General features: G+C 39.2%; 2 protein-coding genes across 7 annotated transcripts in view; both read right to left on the bottom strand.

Annotated features, from left to right (window-relative positions):
- The window catches only part of ENTREP1 (endosomal transmembrane epsin interactor 1), a 31039-nt gene extending 16591 nt beyond the window's left edge, over nt 1-14448 (bottom strand). The window contains exons 1-6 of one of the 4 annotated variants that reach the window (XM_087886165.1): nt 13484-14448; nt 9334-9390; nt 5139-5249; nt 2400-2528; nt 365-472; nt 126-259 (exon numbers count right to left, since the gene is read on the bottom strand). In XM_087886165.1, coding sequence (XP_087742291.1) covers nt 126-259; nt 365-472; nt 2400-2528; nt 5139-5249; nt 9334-9390; nt 13484-13540 — 596 coding nt within the window. In that variant the 5' untranslated portion in view covers nt 13541-14448. Of the gene's footprint in view, nt 1-125; nt 260-364; nt 473-2399; nt 2529-5138; nt 5250-9333; nt 9391-13159 lie in introns of all 4 variants that reach the window. The other 3 variants (XM_034410273.3, XM_034410274.3, XM_034410275.3) reach the window with 3 other exon arrangements.
- A 1303-nt stretch (nt 14449-15751) lies between these two features.
- TJP2 (tight junction protein 2) overlaps nt 15752-27849 on the bottom strand; it is an 89643-nt gene continuing 77545 nt past the window's right edge. For all 3 annotated transcript variants that reach the window (XM_034410272.3, XM_060690534.2, XM_034410271.3), the window contains 11 exons: nt 26774-26984; nt 25278-25465; nt 23892-23987; nt 22227-22306; nt 21893-22103; nt 20959-21059; nt 19764-19976; nt 19414-19524; nt 18367-18693; nt 17859-17944; nt 15752-16663 (listed from right to left, as the gene is read on the bottom strand). In XM_034410272.3, coding sequence (XP_034266163.2) covers nt 16498-16663; nt 17859-17944; nt 18367-18693; nt 19414-19524; nt 19764-19976; nt 20959-21059; nt 21893-22103; nt 22227-22306; nt 23892-23987; nt 25278-25465; nt 26774-26984 — 1790 coding nt within the window. In that variant the 3' untranslated portion in view covers nt 15752-16497. The remainder of the gene's footprint in view (nt 16664-17858; nt 17945-18366; nt 18694-19413; nt 19525-19763; nt 19977-20958; nt 21060-21892; nt 22104-22226; nt 22307-23891; nt 23988-25277; nt 25466-26773; nt 26985-27849) is intronic.

The following is a 27849-nucleotide window of genomic DNA, read 5'->3' on the forward strand; positions in this document are numbered from 1 at the left end:
CAACTGTCACTACTTGTGATCTTAAAGGATAAGATCCATTAGGGTCGTAAATTGAGGATTACCTGTAAGAAGGTTTGATTAAATCAGTTGTCAAGTCTCAGAATATCAAGAGTGAGTTACTTTACCTGCGATTGCCTCGTGATGTGGAAGAATAGAAGGTATCAAAATATGATGGAGGTGGGGCTGGTGGCACAAAATCATCAGGATCAGAAGCATGGCCATCTTCCTCAACTTCCTCTGTATAAATTTGCGGTTCTTCCTAACAAGATAAAATTTTATAAAACACTGTTATAGCAGGAACAGAAGAGTAACTTCTTAATATATCTACTTTTTTAAAATGAAAGTGTGTCCTGCACTCACTTACTCTGCAGGATCTTCTAGTTGCAAATATCTGCAGGTAACGTAGGGCAGCAGCTACCAAACAAACAGTGGTTGTCAAGGCATTCAGAGCACAGAGAGCAAAGAGAACTTTCTGAAGGACAAAAAATTGAAAAGAATAACTGCAATTGTGATTCACCAAATATATATTTTAAAGTACACACATTAATTCTTTTGATTTCCAAGCACAAAATTTAGTTAACTTTTAAGCAGATGCCTTTTCTTCACCTAAAAACTATGCTATACGCAAATTTGACAACCGTGGTACAAAAAAATCACTGTGTATCATACTAGCAACCTTGTAATTTGCTCATACTCCCTAGGATTCTATTCATGTAACCCACATTTGCATAACCAGCATATTTTCTCTCTTCTTCTCCCTCCAGTTTAAATCTAAATTTAAGTCTAGCTACTCTATTTATCTGATGAAGTAAGCTGCAGCTCACGAAAGCTCATGTCTTTTAATAACACTTGCTAGTGCTACCAGACTCCTGATTTTCTGCCACCATCGGCTAACATGGGTCTCTTCCTACAATGTTCTTCGCTGATACCTTTCCTCTATGCAATTTATACATTTTTTAAAGATCCAATTTACCAATAACTTAATCCACAAAGAGATTCAGATACAGAAATGTATTTGTCAACTTAAATATAAATTTTAATGCCTGTTACAGATTATGATCACTTCTATAGATTTCCGAGCATGTTTTAGTATCTCTGGTGGTTCAGATAAGTTGTTTTGTAAATCTTATCGAATGTCTGCTTCTGAGAGAACCAAATCAACAAGTTAATCCTTTTTTAGTGCCATGCTACAAGTTATATTTTTCACACAGTTTGGCCTGGAATGAAAGGTGTTTCTTTTCACACAGATAGCCAGCCCTAGAACCCATCTAAATGGAGATTAGCACTAAGGTAAAGGAATTTTAAACCTTAGCCTATCACTGCAGTGTGGATACAGAATTGGAACTCCACACCATCTATTTGTGTGGAACTAAGCTTATGCTCAGGTCAAGGCCCATGACAATAAGGAAGCCTGTTTCACTATACAAATGTACTGAGTATGGGGAATAACAGGAAGAACTAGAAATCTTAATACGGATCTGGAAGGTGAAACTTACAAGGAATGGCTAGAGATATTGGGCATGATCATCTCGGAGAAGAGAACTGTGGGGAGATGTGACAGCTGCTCTCAAGTAGTCCAGTGGTTGGCATGTAGAAGATGGGGCAGAGCTATTGGGAAATGTTGCGGAAATCAGCATAAGAAAAAACAGGTTTAAATTACAAGAAAATGAAATGTGGTTGAACATCAGGAAAAAAAATCCTAAAGGTAAGAACCATTCAACACTGGAACAGATTCCCTTGGGAAGTAGTAAACTCTTGCTGAAGGTATTGAAAGAAAGTCTGAATAGCCATATGCCAGGCATGTTACAATAGTGACTCCCTATCATCCACACCAAAGTTGTGATACAGATCAAGATTTCTAATAGCTATTTGAGGAAAACAAATATTGCACTTAAGTGAAAACACAAACATCATTGTAAAAATGAATATCAATCCTGAGAGACAAAGTTATGCATTCAAATTTTACCATACACTGTCATATTTCCAGATGCAAGCATATGATTAAGTTTACATACAGTTGCATTTTGTAAAGTGTGAAAGGATGGGGGAGCAGATATTAATTCCAGAGGAAAAAGAGTAGAATGATTTCTTTTAAAGAATATGTTTTCTACAAAGAACACGCTCACTTTCTACACATCTAACTTTCTCTTCTTCATGCAGAATGTGCACTCTGATAAAGTCAACAAGCCCTACATATAGTCCCTGACATGACCAAACATGGTCAAATAAGGTTACATGTTGTCTTTTTTTCCTTAGTATTTCCTCCTACAGGTCCTGAATAAAAAGGCATCAAAAAGTCTGGAAGTTCTGCATTGGAAAGAAATCAATATTATTCTTAATCACGTTTCTATTTATAACAGTTTATTTACAACCACTACAGTCAGTATTAGTAATCTTACTTTGAGTAGAAGGTGAACTGAACTGCATGATTGGATTGCATACAACTGCAATGCATTTTCTTTCTCGGTGCATTTTGCTGGCATAAATTCTTCACAGCAGAAACAAATTTTATTTTCAGCAACATCTACCTTTAATATTGAGAAGAGTAAGCATTTGAATTAGTAATTTAAAGAGCAACATCAAAATGTTATCAAAATTAAACCAAAAGATTAATAATCCATAATGCAAAATACAATTTACTGTCATTAGACACATGCAACATTGTTAAGGAGTTGCTATATGGAACAATAAAATATATTATTGCTTTGCCTATTATCTGTTCATTAACGTAAATTAAAGAACTTTCATAGCTTTCTATTTAAAGCCTTAGATTCTCAAAATCCTATATAGGAATGTAGTATTTGATTTGAACAGAAGAAAATCACAGATTCATACATTTGATATTAGGGTTACAGATATTATTTCATTAGGAGTTGAGGGAGTTGAAGCGCCGGAAAACACGCCTAGAGAGTAGTTGGAGGGCCAGCCGTTCTGAATCTGACCGGACACTGGTAAGATCTCATATTAGGAATTACCTAGTGGCGATAAAAGCAGCGAAATGTAGCTATTTTGCTGCTCTTATTGCATCATCAGATAATCGCCCGGCCGCCCTGTTTAGGGTGACCCACTCCCTGCTCCATCAGGAAGCGCGGGAGGACCCCTTGGAGGGTAGAGCCGAGGATTTTGTTCAATATCTGTATGACAAAATCACTCAGATTCGGGAAGATCTGGACTCCGACTGGGTAGTCTCAGGAGGAGGAACAGGGGCAGGTCTTGAGAATGTTATCTGGGATGAGTTTGATCCTGTGACCCCTGAGGATGTGGACAGGATTCTGGGTAGACTGAACGCAACCACTTGTTTATTGGACCCGTGTCCCTCCTGGTTAGTGCTGGCTTCTCGGGAGGTGACACAAGGCTGGTTCCAGGGGATTATAAATGCTTCGTTGGGTGAGGGTGTCTTTCCTGCCGCCTTGAAAGAGGCGGTGGTGAGGCCTCTCCTCAAGAAGGTATCCCTGGACCCGGCAATGTTGGTAAATTATCGTCCGGTCTCCAACCTTCGTTTTGTGGCCAAGGTTGTTGAGAGTGTGGTCGCGAAACAGCTCCCCCAGCACCTGGATGAAACAACGTATCTGGATCCGCTCCAGTCGGGCTTCAGGCCCGGGTACAGCACGGAAACAGCATTGGTCGCGTTGGTTGATGATCTCTGGAGGGCTCGGGACAGGGGGTGCTCCTCTGTCCTGGTCCTATTAGATCTCTCAGCGGCTTTTGATACCATCGACCATGGTATCATGCTGCACCGGTTGGAAGAGTTAGGGGTGGGAGGCACTGTGTTGCGGTGGTTCTCCTCCTTTCTCTCTGACCGGTCGCAGTCTGTGTTGACAGGGGGACAGAGGTCGACCCCGAGGCCCCTCATATGTGGGGTGCCGCAAGGGTCGGTCCTCTCGCCTCTCCTGTTCAACATTTATGTGAAGCCGCTGGGCGAGATCATCCGTGATTTCGGGGTGGAGTACCATCAGTACGCTGACGACACCCAGCTGTACATCTCCACCCCGGATCACCCCAACGATGCCCTTGAAGTGATGTCCCGGTGCCTGGAGGCCGTACGGATCTGGATGGGGAGGAACAGGCTCAGGCTCAACCCATCCAAGACCGAGTGGCTGTGGTTTCCGACGTCCCAATATAGTCAGTTGACGCCATCTCTGACTATTGGGGGCGAATCACTGGCCCCCACGGAGAGGGCTCGCAACTTGGGCGTCCTCCTGGATTCACGGCTGTCTTTAGAAGAGCACTTGACGGCCGTGACCGGGAGGATTTTCTATCAGGTTCGCCTGATTCGCCAGTTGCGTCCCTTTCTGGATCGGGACTCGTTACGCACGGTCACTCATGCCCTCGTCACCTCCCGCCTGGACTATTGTAATGCTCTCTACATGGGGCTCCCCTTGAGGAGCACCCGGAGGCTCCAACTGGCGCAGAGTGCGGCCGCGCGGGTGGTAATGGGAGCGTCATGGCGCTCCCATGTAACACCTCTCCTGCGCGAGCTGCACTGGCTCCCGGTGGTCTTCCGGGTGCGCTTCAAGGTTTTGGTTACCACCTTTAAAGCGCTCCATGGCTTAGGACCTGGTTATCTACGGGACCGCCTACTACCACCAATAGCCTCCCACCGGCCAGTACGCTCTCATAGAGAGGGACTCCTCCGGGTGCCGTCAGCCAAACAATGTCGGCTGGCGACCCCTAGGGGGAGAGCCTTCTCTGTGGGGGCACCTACCGTCTGGAATGAGCTCCCCCCAGAGATACGGAGGATCCCGGATCTGCGCACCTTCCGCCGCGCTGTGAAGACTCTTTTATTCCATCAAGCAGGCTTGGCCTAATTTCCTCCCTCTTTTAATATATAAATTTTAAATCTGTTCTTAAATTATTGGGGTGTTTTAATTTGTCTGGGCCAAAATGATTTAATTTGATTTTAACTGGTTTTTTAAATTTTTGTATTTATGTATTTTATTGCTTGGCTGTTCACCGCCCTGAGTCCTTCGGGAGTAGGGCGGTATACAAATCAAATAAAATAAAAAATAAAAATAAATTATGCCTCACTGTAAGTCTAATGCAGAATAGTAATAATTAGTTATTTAAGAATAGAACATTACAATTATTGATATTTGTTATACTCTGAATATATACTTTAAACATAAATATCTTCTCACCAGATCACACCTAGGGACACTGGACACAAATTGAGCTCCTTGGCATCCAAGGATAAAGCCAGCCAGGTTCAAGAGAACACAAATAACAGAAAGCAAAACAAACAAGTTAACCTAGAACAAATAAAAATTGCACAGTGAATGACAACATTCAAACATGTTGGTTTCTTTAATATTCAATATATATCCTATCATGAGGAAAATTCTCACACATACACTCAATGCACGTGGATCTGCACATGCACAGGCTTACTTCCCACAATTAGCTGGCTACAGGCTATATTGGGCTCAACTGTACAAGATAAAATGAACATAAATTCCATTTTCAATACATTTATAACAATTTAGGAAGGACCCTAATCTCAAATGATATAGAAACATTTGAATATTAAGTGAAATAAAGATTAAACTCTGATACTGTTGCATTATTCAATGCATTCAGTATTTGAATTATCTAAAAAACCAGTACATTAGTATCTAAGTAATATTATAATGGAATAAATACTGAATTGCAAATAATAAGATAGAATCCATTCTTTCACACCCTATTAAGGACAATAATATTTAAAGAATTTAAATTACCATTTATTTATTTCTCTATATCCAGAAATAAAATATAGGTAAGATAAAAACAGTTTGTTTTGCTGAGACACAGTGCGGAAAATGCAGAGTGAATCTGAATAATTAACATAATGCCCAGGTTTTTTTAACTGGAGCTATTAAAATTTGTGATTCCTAAAATGTAAGCAAAGAGTTTTTGATAAAAGTGTTGGTGTTCTCTATTGCTTTCCCCCCAGAATGTTTTCCAACTTCCAGATCAGGTGTGTAGCCCTGGCATTGCTTGGTAATCTCAATTACCAAGGATTCACCATGCTCAATACAACAATATTGTTTAGCTTCCAAATCCAGACTAGGCCAGCAATCTGCTGAGATAGTTGGGAATTAAATACTGTATTTTTCAGAGTATAAGATGCATCGGAGTATAAAACACATCTTAGTTTTTAGGGAAGAAAATAAGAAAAAAGCTGATTGGCTGGTGGTTTGGCCTCCTGGAATACCCCCAATCAGCTGTTCCCAGAGGTGAATTTTAGCAACAGGTTAGTTGGTTGTGAGGTCTGTGCCTTGCTTTTTTTCCTGCCTCTGAAACCTCCGTTTCAGAGGCTTTTTTCTGAAGCTTCGTTTCAGACGCCTTTTTCAGCCTCTGAAACCTCTGTTTTCACCCTCTTTTTTGGGGGAAAAAGGTGTGTCTTATACTCTGAAAAATACGGGTAGTTGTTCTAAATTATTTTTGAAGTGAGGTGATGTTATTCGAATTTTGAAATGATACAAATCACTTCCTTTTAATGCAGAGAATGTGGAAATAAATGTTTAAGAACTGCAAACAAAGAAAACTCAGATTACAAATGAGAAGCAGTGGATGTAAAGGATGTACGTTCTGATTTTTACTACTTAAAAAATGGTAGAAATAATTTATCATTGTATATTTTGAATATTCAAATCCTTGCTTATATTTATTCAACTTGTATTTTTTAAAAAAACCTTTATCCATATTATGGTTAAAAATATGTTTAAAGCATATATTTACATAAATATATACCATACATAAGAAAGTACTGCATTATAGTAAAATAATAACTTAAGGAAATATACTAGTAATCAATATTATAGTAATATAATATTTCTTGAAGGGCTGAAATTCTTAAAATTTTAACTATGTTTATAGTTATGGAAATTATAAAACTGAAAAACAGTAGAACCTGACAGGTTTCCAATGGAGAAAGCTTTTTTAAATTTAGCACATCAATAGCAAAATTACTTATTTATTCATAATTGCTTACTGTCTACCTCATTAAGACAAGTTGATATCTCAGAGAGTATTTGAATAATTTATTATTTATTTGTTGTTTTTAAAATTGTATGATACTCTTCAAATTCAAATATTCCTGCTGAGATGTATTCACTTTGCGGCACTACACCAACTAGATTTTACTGCTTCACAACCTGATCCTACTTCTGATAAATATTTCAAGTATCAGTTAGGTTTTGTATGCCAAAAAGTGGGGTAACAAACATAATTTCTTTATTCCAAGTGCTTTTCGGAGAGGACTAGATATATTCTAAAAACATCAATGAGTTTTAATTGGGCCAAATTTATATATCTTTTAATTGTTTTTAATATTTGTTCTGCATGTTTTTTTTGATCTGGCTGTACACCGCCCTGAGTCCTTAGGGAGAAGGGCGGTATAGAAATCCAATATAAAATAAAATAAAATAAATAAATCATAGAATCTTCTACAGCCTAACTGCACGCCTGCAGCCCTAAATTCCGTTTTAACATTATAGGTAAATATGGATCCCATGGCTTGAATACAAGAGATTATTCTCTTCCCATTCTATCTAGTTTATACTTTATTTACTACTTTATCTTACAAAGAAAAGGGACAATTCTTGAACTCTTTCCCCCAACCCTGGGGGAAAATAGGTATACCATTTCATTGTTTGTCATTCTGTGTTAACAAAATCAAATATTAAAGTGTGATATCCCAGAAGATATTGTAAGAATATGCTATTCTGATAAATTGATCATTTTGCTATCAAACATCTAACACTGCTAATTTGCTAAAATGAGTAGCACTATACAAGTATACACAATAATGTGTATACATCCAAAAGAAAAATACTTTCTGGAATAAAGACAGAAATTATCTGATGCCATCACATCTCTCCTGGAGTGCTGTTGGAGGAAAACTAGAACTAGTCTGACTAGAATAGGTAAAAGCCTATGTTAGGGATTGCCTTCTGGTGATACAGGCTGCAAAACATTAATATTTCTCCATCCTTATTGCATCCACTGATAGTAATTCAGCAGCTCTGTTTTAGGTAACCCAATTATATTTTGATTCTGGGCCAGCCAAGTGTGGCTAATTAAGGTTCCGCTCCAGTGCATGAAAGCTGGATAGGGAGGAACTGTCTCCAACTGAATCCCAGCAACACCAAGTGACAGACTGTTTGAATTTGGGGAATATCTGGGTATATTCCACCTCTGACTTTGATTGAGGGAACACTTCCCCCTTCTAAAATGGTATGCAATCTGGGGGGTGAGGTTGGGTTTTCTTCGACTTGCAGTTCCTGCTTGAAGAAGTGTCTCCTGAGGCCAGGAAGGCAAGTTACACCTTTTCTTAATTTGGGAAGCCCTTCAAACAGTAATTCATGTCCTAGTAACCTTGTGGCTTGATTTCTGTAATGGTCTCTAGATGTGGCTGTCCTTGATAACTACCCCTTTAACTAGTCCAAGCATATAGCAGTGCCAGCTCTGCTTTGTGAGCTGCACTTGCTGCCAGTTTGCTTCAGAGTGCAATTCAAAGTGCTGGTTATCTATAATGTCCTACAAGGTATAGGCCCTGGCTACTTGAGGGACTCCCTGTCTCCCGTAGCATCTGCTTGGCTAATTTGGTCCTGAGGGTTGGCACACTCCGAGTTCTTTTGATTAGACAATGTCAACTTTCAGGATCCTGACAGCATGCCTTCTCTGTAGCAATGCCTACCATCTGGAACAAAGTTTGAGATCTCTCTGTTGTTTAGAAAATCTGGCTCTTCATCCAAGCTTTCAGCAAGGGAGGGCGAGACCCCTCACATCTTTGTGCTTGCCATCTTTATTTTTAATCTTCAATTTATTTTATTATAATTTATTTGATTGTGAGCCATTGAGAGATGGGCAGTATACAAATTTAATAAATCATCATCAATCACTACCTTATAGAATGCAAATAACATTACATTGAGAAACTCTTCATAATTATGTGGATGCAATATTAGAGGCAATGGAAATTGTGTATGAAAGAAATATCAAGGACTTAATGAGTTTGTTAACTGTTCCACTACAGTAAAAAAAAGTTTAGAAAGCAGCTGTTGACTTCAAGGCTTAAATATAAGATACACTAACTTAGAAATTTAAATTTATTGAAACTTTCTCAATCTGGGGTAAATTACATATGTGTAGAAATATAATTATCAGCTACAAAGAACTATAATGTGTAGTTGAAATAATTTCATTAAAAGTGAGAAAATGTTGCCTTAAGAGACATCCATTTACATGAGGAGAGTAAGATTCATTTTTAATAGTCATGCTATTCCCTTAGAAAATGTGATATTCTCTGCTTGTAATAGTTGAATAAGAATTATATTAACCAATACATACCAAAAGTATCATGGGTCTCTTCCATATTGTTAATCCTATAATCCCTGATAAAATGACCTGCAACAATAAAACAAACTGTTACGAAGGACTGAGAGAATATTACTCATGACTTTACATGATAAAGATCAGCAAACTCCCACTCTTCCAGCAGATGTTAAATACTTCTCATAATGTAGACTTAAAATGAAACACAGGCTTACAAATTTTAATATACTGGAAAAAGATCTATTCAACTGTGGTATCCAAATTTTGAAGTAGTACAAGATGTCTTAATTGGATAGTAATATAATCTTTGGAATGTTATTAGGGCTTTTGAAAGTAACTCTTTTCGTCATATAGAGTGCTTAAAAACCACTGAAATGAGACTGGTAAGAAGTAACTAAATCCACATGTTTCAAAAAGATAACTGTACTAAGATAATACAATATAAGATGCAATGTTAAACCTATTAAGACATTTATACTTTTCACTTTAGAATCTTACTAACGAAGAAAAAAGGAACTTGAAATGAGGACTGCAAAAAAAGCCCTTAGCTTGCAGTTAGCTTTAATAGGAAATTAATAATCATATCTGTCTGCCTAGATGTCCTGTGGTTTATCTGTGAGAAACATACAGCCTTTCAATCTTGGCATGAAGATTTATTGCAGATCCCTTCTTTACTTTCTAAGGAGAAGGGATGACCATCATACCAGTAACTTCGAATCCAAGGTTATAGTAGTGCCCTGGTGAGTCTGTTGTAACTTTGGTTGCTAAGCAAAGGTCATAAATCAAGGACTTCCTGTAAAGGGTTTTCTAGTACAAATCAAAGGCCTTCTAGAAGCTTTGAACCTATGGGCTACATATCCTGGGACTCTATGATCTGTTCCCCAAGAACAGATGCTGATTGAAAATCTTTTGCTACCTGGGGTGAGATGGAGAGAAATACTAGGCTGGCCTAGAAGAGAAATTAGAAAGAATGGCACCAGCTAATTTGGGTTGCTTCCTGTATATTTTCACTTGGCCAATACTGATATTTTTCTCTCCCCCAGTATTAGCAATTAAAAATCCTTTTTCACTACTGCCCTATTCCCTGCTGACAACTCAGAGCCTCTACCTACAGGGTCACACCAATAGCTTCTATCCAGAGGCAGGACTGAGAGACCAAGAAAAAAAATGTTGGGGTTCAGCTGACCAATGTTTTTAATGCAACTATTAAAGTGGCAGCATCTTTTTTCAAATTCATCAGGAAACCTGGAAGAAATTCACACTGTGCTTCTACAAAGATTCTTCTGAATCATTTTCAAACCATGCTAAGCCAACTATCTGACCCTACATCCCTCTACCTGTTGTGAAGCTTGTTTCACCATACAGGTAGTCCTCAAACTTTTCACCGCAATTGAGTCAAACATTTCCACTGCTAAGCAAGATAATTGCTAAAAGTTTTTCCCATTTTACAACCTTTCTTACTATAGTTGTTAAATGAATGACTGCAGTTAAGTGAATCTGGCTTCCCCATAGACTGTTTGTCTGAAGGTTACAAAAGGTGATCACATGACCCCAGGACACTGCAGTCATTATAAATACATGCCAGTTGCCAAAAGTTTGATACTTATGACCATGGGAATGCTGCAATGGTCATAAGTGTCAAAATGGTCATTTTTTTCAGTGCCACTGTAACTTTGAATGGTCATTAAACAAACATTTGCAAGTTGACGACTATCTGTATGACATTACTCTTTCTAAACTTGGGTCTATTATTTTTCTTAAAATTTTAAGCAAAGTTTAACATTTGATTCAGTTATTTCCATATTCTTTTATATCTTTTTAAACTAGAAAATCAATGAGTCTATATCTGGAAGTGCCTACATTTACCATTAAGCTGTTGTGAACAGAGTAATGCAAGTTATGGAAAATATTAAAAAGTTTAATTTTTACATTACTTTCAAATGTAAGTATTCAAATGGACAGGTGCTAATATAAATATGGCACTACAATTATTTGCCTTGATTAGTCAAGAAAAGATGTTTAAAATAAAAAAAGTCATTTTCCACACAAACCAAGATTGCATCATTTGGGCAATTCACAAGCAGCTATTAAGATGTGAACAACAGTGATTAATCTATTAAGGATGCCAGATCTCAATTGGCAGTTAGCATTACAAAGGCGACATAACAGTATTTACAAAGGGTCTGACTTGCCAGTACAGATGCAGCAGAAAGGCTGCTTCACAAAGTGATAGGGACAAAAATATATGCAAAGCAAAAAAGGTGAGAGAAAATAAAGAATCTACAAAGCAAATTACAATATTCTGATTACTCTCCTCTCTCCACTTATATCTACAGAAATAGATTCCTATATTTACTGCAACTCCATAAGATTAAGAAGATATAAAGTTGTTGCTTGTTAATGTCCACTAAACTGGAATTTGAAATTATTCTTTGCAATATTGCTCATTATGTATTTAGAAAGAAGAGTTCTAGCTATGATCATATCAATACTGCCTAATCATTGTGTACTTTCAAGACACAATGACACAGATCATTTTTATTGCCCACAAATATTAAATAATTTAGACTCCAAATTCTTTGATACACTCATCTTTAAATTAAAATTAGAATTTGATTTCTCCAATGTCTGTGTACTGCCTGCGATTAGAAGTCTTTTCACAAGAAAATGTATCACCAATTATATCAGGGAAAAGGGACATCTTCCAACTACCTAGGAATCTCATAAAACTACAAATATTAATATTATACCAATGTAGATATATAATTTTGAAAACTTAGGAGATATGGTTACTTCTGCATATATTTTTCTAAATGTCATTTAACAGGTTTTGCTTCCTCTCTCAATAGTTGGACTGTATCCGCAATTCAGAAAGTCTGTAATCTTTTGAGAGATTTAGATGCAGCACTGAGGCAAAAGATTAATCCATGAATGAAAACAAAATCCATAGCAAGTGACACTTGCTTTTATGAATGCATTCAGCTGACTTTGCAAATACATATAAGCCTTTTATTAAATAAAACAATACCTCACCACATTAGAGGAGAGGCTTGAAGAATGAAAATAAGTTACAACACATCTATATTAAGCAATTATGCTTAACAGCAATTTCACAAGGCGTGACAAATAATAAACCAGAATTATCTGGAATCTTGTTCACTATTATAGTTGGCTCTATTCTTTCACATCAACCAGGCTTTTCAAAAGTGCAGGGACAACACCGGAACAGAGCCTAAGAGCATTAAATGTTTTTATTTGCATTATTAATGTAAAACATTCAGAGATAAAGAAAGGAAATGTTCTGTTATAATTCCTCCCCCCTCCCATTTTAAAGTTATTTCATTAACATACTAAGTAAACTATTGGGAGCTTCCTAAATATAATGCCATCAAATAAATGTTAACACAAGTTAAAATCAATCTTAATTGGGGCTACAAGATTTGGGCGATCAAAAATCCAACCACACAACCGAGCTGGATGCCAGCAAAGGGATTCCGAAAACCGCCGTCGCCCTAATTTTTTGTAGCCCATATATGGCAGTCCTAACCTCAACGGCTAACAATGCCGTTTCCAGCTTCCCATTCCCCCAACCCAATTTTTAAGCCAATCCGTTTAAATCACGATTCGTTTCCAACTCTTCCCGGGAAAACCAGAACGCCCGTTCTGTAGCGTCCAACCTTGCAGGGTTGTTGTGAGCATCAATACACATGGGACGCTGCCAAGCCTAAACGTCTGTTTGGAAGAGGAGGAGGAACGGGAACGAAGAAGATGGCCCAACGTAGAAGCTAGGCTGGGAAACAACCGCAGAGGCGAGAAAAGGGCCCGGCCGGGGGCCACTTACCGAGGAGCCGGCCCAGAAGGGACAGGAGTTCTTCACCTGCGGGGAGTTGCTGAGGGAGAGCGCCCCAAAACTTAGGGCCACCATGCTGCACCCCAATATCAACTGCAGCAGCCCCAGGGACAGCAGCGGTCTGGCCGGCAGCGGGCTCTGGCCGGCAGCGGACGAGGCCCCGTTCAGACGTGAAGCCACGGGGGAGAGGGAGGCTGGCCGGGGCTGCCCGAAGCCGGAGCTGGACCAGCGGAGCCGACGAGGAGGCGGCAGGGGAGGCGGGTTGGAGGCGGCGGCAGCCGCCACAGCAGCCCCCGCTGAGCAAGGTCTGCCCACCTCAGAGAGCCGCGCCATGGGACAGCAGGAGCCCGGCACCACCACCGGCAGAGACATAGGGCGGGGAGGAGGAGAGTCGCCCAACTCCGAGCGGTTCCCCGGGTGGCCTCCTCCGGCTGAGGCGGCTGGCCAAGCCCAGGTCCCGTCTACCCGGAGCCTGCCGGCAGTTCACTCCCTGCTGCTGCTGCTGCTTCGCTCACGCGCGCGGGAGGCAGGCGGTCGTGGGCGCCCGCTTTTCGCCTCGCGCTCCCTAGGCCTCTGCTGGCAGTTCTAGGTGGCGCCCCCCTCCTCCCCCTCGCGCGGATCCTCCGACCTCCCGCTGCTGGACCCCGCGCCGTCTTACTCGGGCGGGAAGGGGAAACCAGCTCCCCGACCCTCCCGGCCCGACCCTCCCTTTCCGCCCACAGGCTCCGAAGCCTTGCAGCCTAGTCCCTGGGGGAGACGGCTCCCCTCCCCCTCCCCGCCCGGCCTGCAGCCGTTCTAAATCTGCTCCTCTGGCAAATTAAGCACCGCTCGGAAGCCCCCTCCCGCAACTACTGCCAACTCGCTGCCAAACTTTTGAACTCATCCTGGCTGGTTAACTCCCTGCCGCGCAAGGCTCCCGCCGGGCTCGTCCCACCCACTGAAACGCGCGACCCACAAACTTCTCCCGGGCTCCACCGAAAAGTCAAACCTCCGGATCGCTCACTTCCGCCCTTGATAAGGACTCCTCTTTGGGTTGCAGCGGAGGTCCCAGATGCCTGCCCAGTTTACGAGGCCAGCGGTTGTCAGAACGATCCCTGCCGGATAATCCGGCGGAGCGCCTTGCTGCCCCCTATTCGAAAGCCAGGCAGCCCTAGTTCTCCTATTTAATTGAGCCCCAACTCTTCGTCCTCCCTCCCATTTATAGATTTTGCATCTAATAGACATTCCTGTCAACATTAATGTTAAAATTAATATTTATTAAACCAGACTCCCTTTCACCTGCCAACTTCCCTTGGCAAATGCAATTTTTGTAAACGATGTGTTTACATAAAAAAAAAAAATTATCACGAGTCATCCTAGCTGCGGTTGGAATGAACCTGTTTGCAACAAGTACATGGCCACCTCTTCTGTGTACCCTTTTTAAGACCGATTTTCTTTTTCAGTCTCTATAGTGAGAGACTTATATACTTCTCGTGCACCTCTCTTAAGATATCCCTCTGAAACTTTAAAATGTCTCCAAGATTTTAAAACAATTTCCAGTAGTGGAGGATCATTTTTGTATATTTTCTAAAAACAGAGACTAATTTGTTCATTCAGATCCCACCACTCAGGCTCTCAAAAAATGTGGGTCCCACCATTGCCAGTACAACCCAAGTTTTTTTCTCAGGGTGGAAGCTCTTATTTACCAAGCTTTCTGTTTTGTATCACATGGTAGGTTTAAAGTATTTAAAACATTTCAATGACTTGCTACTCCATAACCCATTCAGATGTCTTCTGTGGTACATTTCCCACTACTTGTTTTAAGTGCTCTTCTTAACCATTAGGCTTTTGTATTGTTAAAGTATCCCAAGAGAATGAGCAAGAAAAGTAATACCTCTGCAGTATTTAGCATTTGCTTTTAACTTGACTGTAAAAAAGGTGAAGTAGCCACAGGAATTTACACACCAAAACAAAGTAGGGATTTGTTTAAAATCCGTAACTTCCAAGTTAGAAAATTTGGAAGGAGTATGGAAAAAACTAAATTTATCTTGGCTAGGTAGTATTGCAGCCACTATATTGAACATTTTCTTTTTCAAATGGTTGTAATACATATTATAAAGATATAAAGTGATTGGCATAAACAAGTAATGGACTCCAGATAAATTTAATAAAAGTTCAAGTTTTGAATTCAAGATTCTACAGGACTTGAAAGAGGATGGTGGCTTAGTAGTTGAAGATTTAAATTGTATTATACTAATTCTTTAACACGGAATACACAGTTGGCTCCCAAAAAATTATTCAGAATTAGGGAAGTCACATTCAGGCCTGAAACTCTTCAGGAGCCAGTGAACAAGGACAGGATTGGTATACCACAAGAATGTCTACTGTAACCATCCAGCCTCTTCTACTTTCATGGTGTGTGGATACAAGTGTTGAGGTAAGATTTATTCCTCTTCCCCCCCCCGCCCCCACTATTCTAGATCTCCTTTGAATAAATAATAGTCCTGCAAAGTACTGCACAATATGCAACAACCTAAAGTGAATGAAATTATTTGCCTCCGGGCATGATTTTAAAAAGATATAAAGACAAAAATGGAATCATAATTGCCTGTAAATATAATCTTTTTTATTTCACGAGTGATGTAAAGTTTTAAAATCCAAAGACTCATTTATTTTCTACATAATTTCCTTAATCTTGGCACTCCCTAGCCATATGGCAGCCAGCCTAGAAAACAGTTTCATATATACAGTCATTGCATTTGAAAATAGTGTACAGTTCTATTTAAAGTAGAAAAATAACATCCAAGGGGAAAATGGGAGGTATGAAACATACAAAAGTTAAAAGCAGTAGAAATTTCATGGCTTTGCACAAGTATCAGATGTTAAAACAGGGGTCTCCAACCTTGGCAACTTTAAGCCTGGCGGACTTCCGCCAGGCTTAAAGTTGCCAAGGTTAGAGACCCCTGTGTTAAGTGAACAGCTGAAGACACTTTTTGTTTGAAAGGCACTTTTTTTCTTGCAGTAAAGCATTGTGGTTTTCATCACGCTTCCATTAGGCCCAACAGTTAAGAGAATATTAAAAAGGCAATTTCAGTGAGGAAAAGAATTCCAAGTTAAAATTTTATAGATGCCAGAAATTAATACCAACTTTATAAATATTTTGGTCCTTTTGTAAAATAGGCAACCATGATCCAAATCCCTTCAATACTTAAATGATACTGCGCCATTCTAGTGAGCAAGACACCTGTCAAGTTCACTAATAACCCCAAATATACATATACTTGTTAAAAAGAATCAGAGCTTTTGATGTGCAAGTGTGTCCCAGAACAATGGCTTGACTGCTAATAATTTTATAATTCTGTATCTCTGTATCGAGATGGCTGCCCATAGTATCCACGCTTGGACTGATCAGATAGCTGCCTCCGATAATCTTCCTCCTCTGCATCACTGCCGTAAACTCCTGGATTATCTAGGTAAGATCTAACAGCCGGCTTCTGAGGCTCGGGAGGTCTGGAACTAAAATCAACATATACAAAGTTATTTTGAGCAAGTTAACACAGAGACCAAGCAGGAATAGACTTGTTACCAGTTTAAGTTAAAGTAAAAAAAAGTTTGCTTTTATTAATATTGTTAAGCCATCAACAACCCATTTGAAACAAAGTTCCTGCCAAATCACCGCTATTTCAAAATTGTCTTATACTTGAAGGGAGTTGTTTTGTCTTCCTCATTAGTAAGGCTAGCCTGAAATTAGGCTGCTAGCATAGGATAATTGATCCTGTGAGAATGTGGGCAAAACTAAACTACAAAAAATTTCTAATTTTGATTGTTTTGAATGGGACATATTTAAGGGGCAACAAACTGAACATGTTATGCACTGTATCCATTTAAGCTCTCTGACAATATTCTTTCACTGCTCATTTTGCAAAAGTTGATTAAAAGAAAACAATAGTAAGATGGGAAAGAGAAAAGCTACTTTCAATAATGTTCTGCAGCTTTCTTCCACTCCACGAGGTTGCCATAATTATAATGAATTAAGTCAGAATTTTTTTGGATATGACATTCCTTAAAAATCAGAGAAAAATGAGATTTTCTACCCAAAGTACCAAATATTTACTGTTAATCTGCCAGTTACTTCTCCAATAACTCAATAATTTGACAATCAAATTTAATAAGGAAAGATCCAATTACAGTGTAACAGAGAAAAGCTCTCTGAGGGAAGTGGGAAAGGCAGCATATATTTAATTGGGTCAGTGTTTTAGTACAGGATAAGTGAAGAGAACAAAGGGTGGTTTATGAATAAAATTCTTACAGAAGAAAATTGGGCTGCAAATGGTCAGGAGTGTATTTCTACATATAAAATGTGAAAAGGAACAAGCTCCTTTGTTGGCAACAGAGTTGGAAAAGATAATTATTATAATCAGGGGTATACATCTATATTTATTAACTATACACACATTTATATAGCAATCTGATTACCAGAAGAATCCTGGGTTCAAGAGATTCATGTTGCCTGCAGATTGAATGGAAGGCACAGTGAAGTAAAAAAGTGTGAAAAAAGATAATTAACTGTACTACACCATCTGGAGAGCTATCAACTTCCAACTTACTTGTGGACCTCTGTTCTAAAAAAAATTATGATGCTGAGTAAGCATGTTAAACATATTCAAAGCCACAGAAGTATAAAAAAATAGGCAAATTAATTCAGTTTTACCTGGAAATCTGCGGACGGTTGTGTTCTGGCTTCTGTGTTTTCATTGGGACTGCATAAATGTCTGGGTGTTTTTGTGCTATTTCCACCTTTAAAAAAGCAGGTAAAATATTTCCATATTTTCCTCAAACTATAAATTATTCTTTGATAGCAATTTTCCCTTCAAGAACAAGACGATCCATTTACTTTACAGACTTGTCAGATTATTTACAAAATATGTAAAAATATCCAGACCTAGAGATTTGGATATAAAATGGCTCTCTGCATGACATGAAAATTAATGGAGACTATTGTGCTAGAAGGAATAATATTTTTCTACAATTTTTCTTCTTTGGCAGTTCTAGCACTCCATTCCAAACTGCTCTGAAAAAGCTTTCAAAAATAGTATCCGCTGTATCTCCAAACTGTTGTTTGAATTATATTTTTTTATTAATTTGATTCTGTATCACTAGTTTTCTTACTATCGTAAATAAAACATTTGCACAAGACCAACAGAATCATTATTTTATACCCTGGCATTCTGTGCTTCTTGCAGTTCTTGCATTCTTTGTAGTCTGGCCTTGTGATCCATTTTCTCGAAAATTTTAACTTTCCCCAGCACAGATTTTGGTGTGTTCTCTTCTACAACTTCTACTTTTTCTTCCATTTCAGAAGGTTGAATGACTGGTTGAGAAGACTTCAATACAGGCCGGCCAAAGTTTGGTTTCGTGGCTATAGGGGGAGGAGCTACTTTAGTTGGTCCTCCCAAATTTTCAATACTAGCTGCATTAGGGCTGTTTGTTCTGGGTTCGTAATTCTTAGGAATATCATACGGATCTTCTTTGTTTTGCAACTTAGCCTGTAAAAATAAAGACAAATACAAGTGTGGATTTTTACATAAAAATAACAGATTAAATCTAGAAATGATCAGTTTCAATAAACTGATAAACCTATAAAGCTAATATGTTTAGTTAAGGAAACACAAATGATTAACGTACAGCTACTTTTCTCCTTTAATTTTGGCATCAAGATTTGAAGCTAGAAATTAAACAGCAGATATTGAAAATTAATTAAAACACTCTCAGTAAACGAATCAACAATCCATGGAGGGCTATATTTAGCAGTCCAACTAGATTCTACAAAAACTTGCAAGCTTTTAAATCCTCCGGGTAATTCAATAGCATGAATCCACCTTTTGGGGCATTTTCTCTGACATTACTCTACAAAAAGTATTGCCCTGCTCTGGATTTAGAACAGGAGTGTCCAACTTTGGCAACTTTAAGACCTGTGGACTTCAATATGGCTGGCTAGGGAATTCTGGGAGTTGAAGTCCACAACAGTGCAAGATTGAGGATATGGAGAGACCTGTCCCAAAGAACCGCCAAGAGTCAGACACACTGAAGGATAACATCATTTTCAAGTCCATAAGTCTTAAAGTTGCCAAGATTGGACAAACCTGGCTTAGACGAATTATTCCCATTTCTTTTTTCCTTTAGTTTTTATAGTTCTATGTTTTGGTAATTAATGAGGAAACATTAACAATTCTCATAAGCTGTAGAGATATTTCTTTCTATATTACCTTTGGAGGTTCAGGCTTGAAGGCTGGGGGTGGACTGGGATCCCTCAGAACTTCCCTGCTCCCAGCTTTTCTCATCTGAGCTTTTGGTTCAGGGCTAAATTTCCTTAGACTCTACAAACAAGTAATAATAACCATGATGCATATATTCGCATAGTTCTGGCTTCATGTGAAGAGAAATTACAACTTTGCAACTTACAGTAAAAAGGCACATGAGTTCTTGCATCCCAGACATTACAGGCAAACAACATTCATTAATATCTGAAAATGACACTAGTTATTTTCCAGACTTCTCTTTCATTATAATATTTACAACATAAAGTTCTGAAAGAAGAAGAAAAGAAACTTCTCACCTCCTCCTGTTGCACAGGTTCAGAGGACCGACCAATAGAAGAAACTCTTGGCTCATAGTATGGCTCATCAAGTTCATTATCTGTGTAAACCCCACCTTCGCCATCTGTGTCTTCCATATCACTGATTAGTCGACTATCACAGCTCAGATAGTCAGCACCCATGGCAGTTAAGTATGACATACGATCATCAATGTCATCATCCATTCCTTCCAACTGCAAAACAGAGGGTTTTGTAAAGAGATTTTTGAGGGTCAGAACACAGGCAGTCCTCCACTTGTGACTGATCGCTTAATGACTATTCAAAGTTACAATGGATTCAAAAGAGTTACAACCTATCCCTGACATCATGATTCCTGTATCATCCTTGCAGTCCTATGATTGCAATTCAGGTGCTTGGCAACTGGCGTGCATTTACAACTGATTGCAGCCTCCCAATCCCCACTGGGTAAGCTAGATTCAGATTTAGAAACATGGGATTCATTTAGTAATCTAATGACCCTTTTAAAAATGGCTGTAAAACGGAGTCCAATCATGTGGTGACTTGACTTATGACCACAATGACTTATGATCAAAATTCTGGGCTCAATTGCGGTCATAAGTCAAGGACTTATATTAGGCAACTGTTATACTTATCACAGTAGGAAATGGAATAACAATATTTAAGTAAAGTCACATGCTAGAAAGAATAGCCATACACCGTTTATTAGGGATATACTCGAGGCTGGCAAACTTTTCAGGCATCAACACAACCTGATGCAACAGCATGCTACCTAAAAATCAGAAAGTTAAAAAATGGCTAAAATCCAATGACACTGCTGCATCCCACAAGATTTCAGCATTTTCAACCTGAAGAAAGTAAGTCAGTGAAATTTAGCAATCCTGTATTGACTGTATTGTGAATATACTGAGAAAGACCCATGGATATGTTTCCATGAATGCCTTAGTGCCCATTAGTATCAGAATGCCAAGTTTTTAACTACCAAACCTTAGCCAGATTGTTTTTAATATGTCAACAATTAGGCACAATGACCATTGCATTAAATTCAAGAACCTTTGCTTTGAACAAGGAGAGACTTCTTTATGCATATAAAGAAGAAATTCCTCTATACAGAGAAAACCTTTCCTCTCATTGAGGCTCTTGGTCCATGTTCCAGGTGAACATGCATGCACAAACCAAAAGGATGTGAGCACATACCTTTCCTTCTGAAACCCACACTGCTTCATTTTGTTGCTGCTGAATAGTATCTTTAAGGCTGCCATACCAACCATCATTGGATGAATTTAGATCAATGGAAGCTGCAGAAATGTTTAAACAATGAATTGTTGGATTAGCAAACATTTCATTATCTTACTTTAATGGGTTTTCAACAATACAAGATCACAGGCTTTTCTCCATCTGCTAACTACCTCATTAGTTACTATAAGTCTATGAGAGGATGCTTAATATTTAAAAGCAAAGTAAAACAATAGTACAGCATTCCGTCAATGTAAAAGTAAAAATGAGAATGTTGGTGATCAGGAATGGATAATACTTAATTATTATATTATCCTCCCTGTTTGCTTTGTTCCTACTTAAGAAACATTTTATGTCATATTTGAAATAAATCATTTTTCTACTTTACTACTGATTTCTTCTTCTCACACTTGTAGTTTATAACCAATCCTGATAGACATTTTTCTCAGGACCTCCCCAACTGAACTCTTTTAAATATAGCTTAGAAGAACAAACAATATTTTGTGTGCGTATAATCAGAATACACCTATTAATGCATTTAATACTGTAACTCATAGATTTACATTTAAGCTATTTGGACCAAGCTTTCTGGGAAATGCTAGGAACTCTGATTAGCTTATTCCACTACTTAAGCCTTCCTCTAATTAGAGTATTTTTGCTTTTCCTATAGTTGGAATATTTTTCCAAAACTATTAAAATTATCTTATACGTATAAAAATATTGCTTTTTGTCCTAATTCCAACAGAAATATTATCTACCCAAAACTTGTGTATTCAATAGGATTTGGAGTTTAACTGTTGAATACACTATAACATTTCCTGTATGGCAATCACATAACCTTTACTCTGTACCCCAACAGATGCTTTCACAGAAAACAAGTGATGGTTTTATGCACCTGTAAAAAGATGGAAACACGTCTTCTTCAACTTATTTGCTTGATCATAAAGCTTCCGTGCACTCTTGTTGGATGTGGGAATTAGTCTTTGCCTCATAACTTTCACGCCTTGTTTGCTGTCTGGGTTGAAAAACACTACAATTGGGAACCACTGAGTGTAGTTTAACAGATCCACAGCTTTGGGAGTCACATCCAACAAAGCATGCTTGTCCTGTACAAGAAAACGGCAATATTGAGTTTATGCTTGTAGGAAAGGGAAGGAAACACATCAATATTTTTTAATATGGTCTATTACTATTATTCTAATGGAAAGGATATAAAAAGAAAAATATACCTGTTCAATAATTTGTCTCACAGTGTTCAAACGTACTACCCCAGTAGATTTCTCCGAACCTGCATCTTTTGGTTCCGTTTCTGTAAGAATAATATGCCAGTTTTATCATATGTTTAAAGCTTGTTTTAGGAGATCACATTAACAGTGTTTTCAATTTGGGTGCCTGAATGGAAAAATCTAAAAGTAATACATATTTTTGTTCAAAGTTCTAATATCAATCTTAAAGGCACTTAATAGTTTTAGATCAGGAATGTCTTAATTAGTATCACTCCACCAATAAAATTTGTACCAGAGGTTTTTTTGCTCATGAGCCCAAAAGTAAATTCCTTAGTTTGACAAGTTTATGAATTACTTTTCTCAGTTATGACTCTACTGTGATCGAGTTTAGTCTAATGGTTAAGGCACCAGACTAGAAACCAGGAGACTGTGAGTTCTAGTCATGCCTTAAGAATGAAAGCTGGCTGAGTAACTTGTGGGAAAACACCAGGAAGAAAATAAAAAGTTGGATCTCTACTATAATGGCTTTCTATCCAAAAGATCATTCACTAGGGCTTTACAATGTTAAGAGGTAATGAGCCATTAAAAATAAAAACCTGCTTAACTTTTGTTCAAGTTCAGCTGTTGACTTACCGTATTTTTCACACTGTAAGACGCACTCCCCCCGCCCAAAGTGGGTGGAAATGTCTGTGCGTCTTATAGAGCAAATATTGCTGAAGCCTCGCCCACCTGCCGGCCCCTACCCTTTAGCTTCTGCCTCCCAGCAATTTGCCTCCTTGCAGCAAACAGCCTGGTCAGCTTCAGCACAGCCTGATTTAGCACGAGCAGCTGATTGGCAGTTGGATCAGCCTCCCAGAATACCGCCGATCAGCTGTTCCAGGCTGGGGGGATCACCACTGCCCATCGCTGCTGCCTACTGCTGCCTTGGTGTGCCCCATTTTCAGCCTCTGTGCATCTTGTTTTTGGCCTCTGCGTGTCTCATTTTTGGACTCCGTGCGCCCTATTTTCGGCCCGTTCCAGGTGGCAGCGATTGCCACTCCCTATTGCTGCCAAAGAGCGGCAGCGGCAATAGGACACATGGAGGCTGAAAATGGGGCATGCAGAGGCAGAAAATGGGACGCACGGAGGCCGAAAAAGGAGCGCCCAAAGATCAAAAATGGGGCACGTGGCGGTTGTGATCCCCACAGCCTGGAACAGCTGGTATTCCGGGAGGCTGATCAAACCGCCAATCAGCTGCTCGTGCTAAATCAGGCTGTGCTGAAGCTGACCAGGCTGTTTGCTGCAAGCAGGCAAATTGCTGGGAGGCAGACTTTTTTTTTTCTTGTTTTCCTCCCCAAAAGCTGGGTGCATCTTATGGTCCGAAGCGTCTTATAATGCAAAAAATACAGTATCCTGGACAGACTCATGCAGTTTTCTTGGCATCTGTCTGTCAAGAATGGCCAAAAAGCAGTTGGCCATTCCCTTCTTACACGTTTAACTTCCCAGTCTATTTCTTACCAATCACATAGCTGAGTTCCAAGAAATTCTTTGAAACTGTAAATTCTTAAAGTATTTGGGGGAGAAATAGTCTAAGACATTTTTTTCTTACTCATCTTTTTATTACCATCACTTTATAATTATCTGATGTATTATTTTTGTTCAATTAATAACAAGCATGAAGTCACTCACTGGCAGGCTGATATAGCTCTGGCAACTCATTATACAACTTCTCCATCGCGATGTCTGCAATGGGACCAAATACCACCACTGGCCTCCTAAAACCAGCTGCAAAGAAAATATATGTAGTTTGTTACCATGATTATAGGATCAAAGTGAAAAGCTAATAATTTAAGGTTTATTGTCATTAGAGGCAAAAGTTCAGTGCTACATCAATGAATTCTGCTCATATGACAAGACATTATCTTTCTCTTTTTCGACTTGCTATTCATTACATACCCATTGTTCTACAGCAGTGATGGCGAACCTTTTAGACACCAAGTGCCCAAACTGCATGTGCACGTATGCCCAAACTGAAAGGTGTGCACATGCGAGTGAACATGTGCACATGAGTGAACATGAGCGCACACGAGTGAACATGTGCTCATGCATGCATGGACATGTGCGCATGCATGCGTAGCAGAGACCCGAAGACCGGCGGGAGGCAGGACATCCCAAGACTGGCAGCGCAGCAAGAGGTAAGATCTTTTTCTTTCGTGAGCTTCTGTTTTGTCATTTGTAGGGAAACAGAAGCTCACGAAAGAAATGCCATGGAGAGTTGAGCTGGAGCAACAGCACATGTGCCAGCAGAGAGGGCTCTGTGTGCCACCTCTGGCACGCGTGCCATAGGTTTGCCATCACGGTTCTACAGGATTCCCCAAGACTATTGAAACAATTTTCATAGTATACGGAGGCAGGAGAGGAAAGCAGAATTGCCTTCTTCCATTGCCTTGGTGAAACTAATTTCAACAGGGGAACATAGTTAGAGTCATTAAGACCAGTTTCCTACAGGAATTAAAAAGAAATTAACTAGCAGTTAAAAAGCAATTTGTAAGCCAGGTTTCAACACAAACTGAACTCTTGATGAAGTCATTTGAGATGTTACAGACTCAAAAATTGTATCATTTTTGTTATAAGAAGGGGTAAGACAGGGGTGTCAAACTCGCGGTGTCATATTGTCGTTATGTGACTTAGCACAACTTTTTCCCTTTGCTAAACCGGGGGAGGGCGTGGCCAGAGTATGACGCATCTGGCCTGTGGGCTGCAAGTTTGACACCCCAGGAGAAATAGCACTTTCCCAATGTCTAAGAGCCATCAAGGAAGTTATATTTTCCCATATACAGTAACTAAGAGTCAAAACTTCTGGTAGGGGTAATTTCTTCAGTGCCCATGGCTGGCTCAGGAATTCTGGGAGTTGAAGTCCACAGGTCATAAAGTTGCCATAGTTGCCCACCCAAAGTCTAGAGATAAAACTGAAGAATTATATTTTTTTAACATTTCCCCCTCCCCAAATGAAGTATCTATCTTTTATAAATAAGGATATCGGTTCTCAATTCTTAAATGTTGTCCCTCACTCACCTTCCCTGAGCATAACCCTCTCATAGGCTGGAAATTTTGTCCCAACAGATGCGATTGCTGTTAGATCTTCTCGACTTTTCTTCAGATTCTTTTTCATTCCTGACCGCTGGCCACGCATCCGCCAGAAGTCAGCCCTATCACTGGAACCATCTCTCTGGGCATTTTGAACACTGGCCAACTGTTCAGCCCTGAAAGGGAGAGCATTTGCTCCATTTTTCAAAAGCCAACAATGGGAATATACCTAAGATCAAATGCAACCAATCTCCCAAGTTTTAAGAATCTGATTTAAAAAAATTTCAATATTTAACCCTTTACATAATCATAGGAACATAGACAGTGAGTCTTCATATGTGTGCTGATGGCTGCAATGCCAATCTCTTGAGCTGAAGCCTTCTCATAAGAATCCACAGGAGTTTTCCTGGCCCCTATATTACATTACTCCATCTACTCAATTCATTTGAGTAAGGTAAAGGTATAGGTTCCCCTCGCACATATGTGCTAGTCGTTCCTGACTCTAGGTGGCAGTGCTCATCTTCGTTTCAAAGCCAAAGAGCCAGCGCTGTCTGAAGACGTCTCCGTGGTCATGTGGCTGGCATGACTAAATGCCAAAGGCACACGGAACGCTGTTACCTTCCCACCAAAGGTGGTCCCTTTTTTTCTACTTGCATTTTTTACGTGCTTTCGAACTGCTAGGTTGGCAGAAGCTGGGACAAGTAATGGGAGCTCATCCCATTACGCGGCACTAGGGATTCGAACCACTGAACTGCTGACCTTTCTATCAACAAGTTCAGCGTCTTAGCCACTGAGCCACTATTCATTTGAATAGGAACAGATAAAGGTGTGCCCTTCTTGGGACAGGGCTAAAATTATTCCTTGCCCCTGGTGGTCCTAGTTCTACCTATACCTATTTGTACATCGAACCCGATTTAAATTAAGCTTCAGTGGGATGATCAAGAAATACAGTGCAGACTAGCCTTTAGTAAGGTAGCAATGAAGGCCTTGAACAAGTTATTCTGATCCAATGACCAGTCTATAGCTACAAAAACTAGAATCTTTGTTTTTCCTCTCAAAGTCCATGGATGAGAAATTTGGACTTTGAAGAAGCAGGATTAAAAAGTATTGAAGCTTTTAATATTTAATGTTGCATAAGGTTCCTGAGAATACTATGATTAGCCAAGAAAACAAACATTCATAGAACAAATCAATCCAGGGTTGTCATTCAAGGAATAAATTTCCAGGTCAGATTGTCATATTTTGGGCATGTTATACTCAGATTCTTGAGCAACAATGGTTGCACCACTAAGAAACTTGAAGGACCAGGTTTGAAGGACAATCACCCTGAAAAAGATTTCTCTGTACGATTACTAAGAACAAGTATCAACTTGATAACATAAGATAACATAACATAATTGTGTATACTGCACTATGATATAATCATAGTGTGACAGAATAAAAGGTGAGGTATCCCATGTTAAATTTACAGAACAGTAACATACCTGCTTTTATTCGGAATCAACCCTTTCTCTAATTCACTGTCAATTCTCACTGCCAACCAATGGCCCAGCTTCCCATCATACAGTGTATCAACTACTCGGAAGACATCACCCCTGGTGAAAGCCAAGCTATGTGGAGTTTCTTTTTCACATTCAAAGTGGGTCCTTATAAAGAAAGAATCGCCTCTACCACAAGCCATTATGTCTCTATAAACTGGGGAGGTGGGGGGAGAAGGAAGGAAGAGACACAAGAAAGACCTTAATTATTATTATTTCCTTCCATCAAATAAACATCTAAGAGCCATAGATATAGAAGAAAAGAAAATACTTGTCAGGTTTCGATGTCGTCTCAAATAAAATAAATTGCATTTCCAAACAGATCGTCTTTGAAGAAATCTTTCATTTTATTAAGCACGACAACCTGTCCCCGATCGTGGCGTAGCCAACTCTGACTTCCTGACCCCAAACCTTCCCTTTCCGTTCCCCAATTCTCTGCGTCTCATTGTCCCTCTTCCAAATCACTCTCCCCATATCTACTACTTAAGCTCCCAGGAATGTCCCCCCTCCCATCTCATCTCCTAGGGGATATTATCTTCAGGGAAAATCAGTAGGTGAGAAGTCAGGTGTCCTCTTGCCAGCTGCCCCCTCTTCTCCTTCTTATGTCAGCACTAGAGTAAATGCAGGTTGAAGTGCTGACAATACTTTTATATCATTTTTCACACAAGACACTATTTTTTTTCCATATATTACACAGAAATCAATTTCTGAATTTCAACATGCTGTATCCTACCACCAATGGCTCATATTTTAAAAGGAATCATATATATTAGCAGATGTTTTCCGTAAATTTATAATAGCAATAGTTTAAACAAAGAAGTTGGTCTTGCTAACTTTTGTCTGTGGAATAATAAAATGTTTTTGATCACTGGATATTTTTGTCGTTTCAAAAATTGGAGATATCTCTTTTTAGCACCAAGGTAAATAATACTTTTAACAACTATGCAAATTAACAAAGAATCACTTAGCTATCTTAAAAACTTGGAAGTTTATCAGAAAACTTACATTATTGTAACTAATAA

This window comes from Pantherophis guttatus, chromosome 2, assembly GCF_059756535.1.
Source record: "Pantherophis guttatus breed Tessera chromosome 2, ASM5975653v1, whole genome shotgun sequence".
Lineage (NCBI taxonomy): Eukaryota > Metazoa > Chordata > Lepidosauria > Squamata > Colubridae > Pantherophis > Pantherophis guttatus.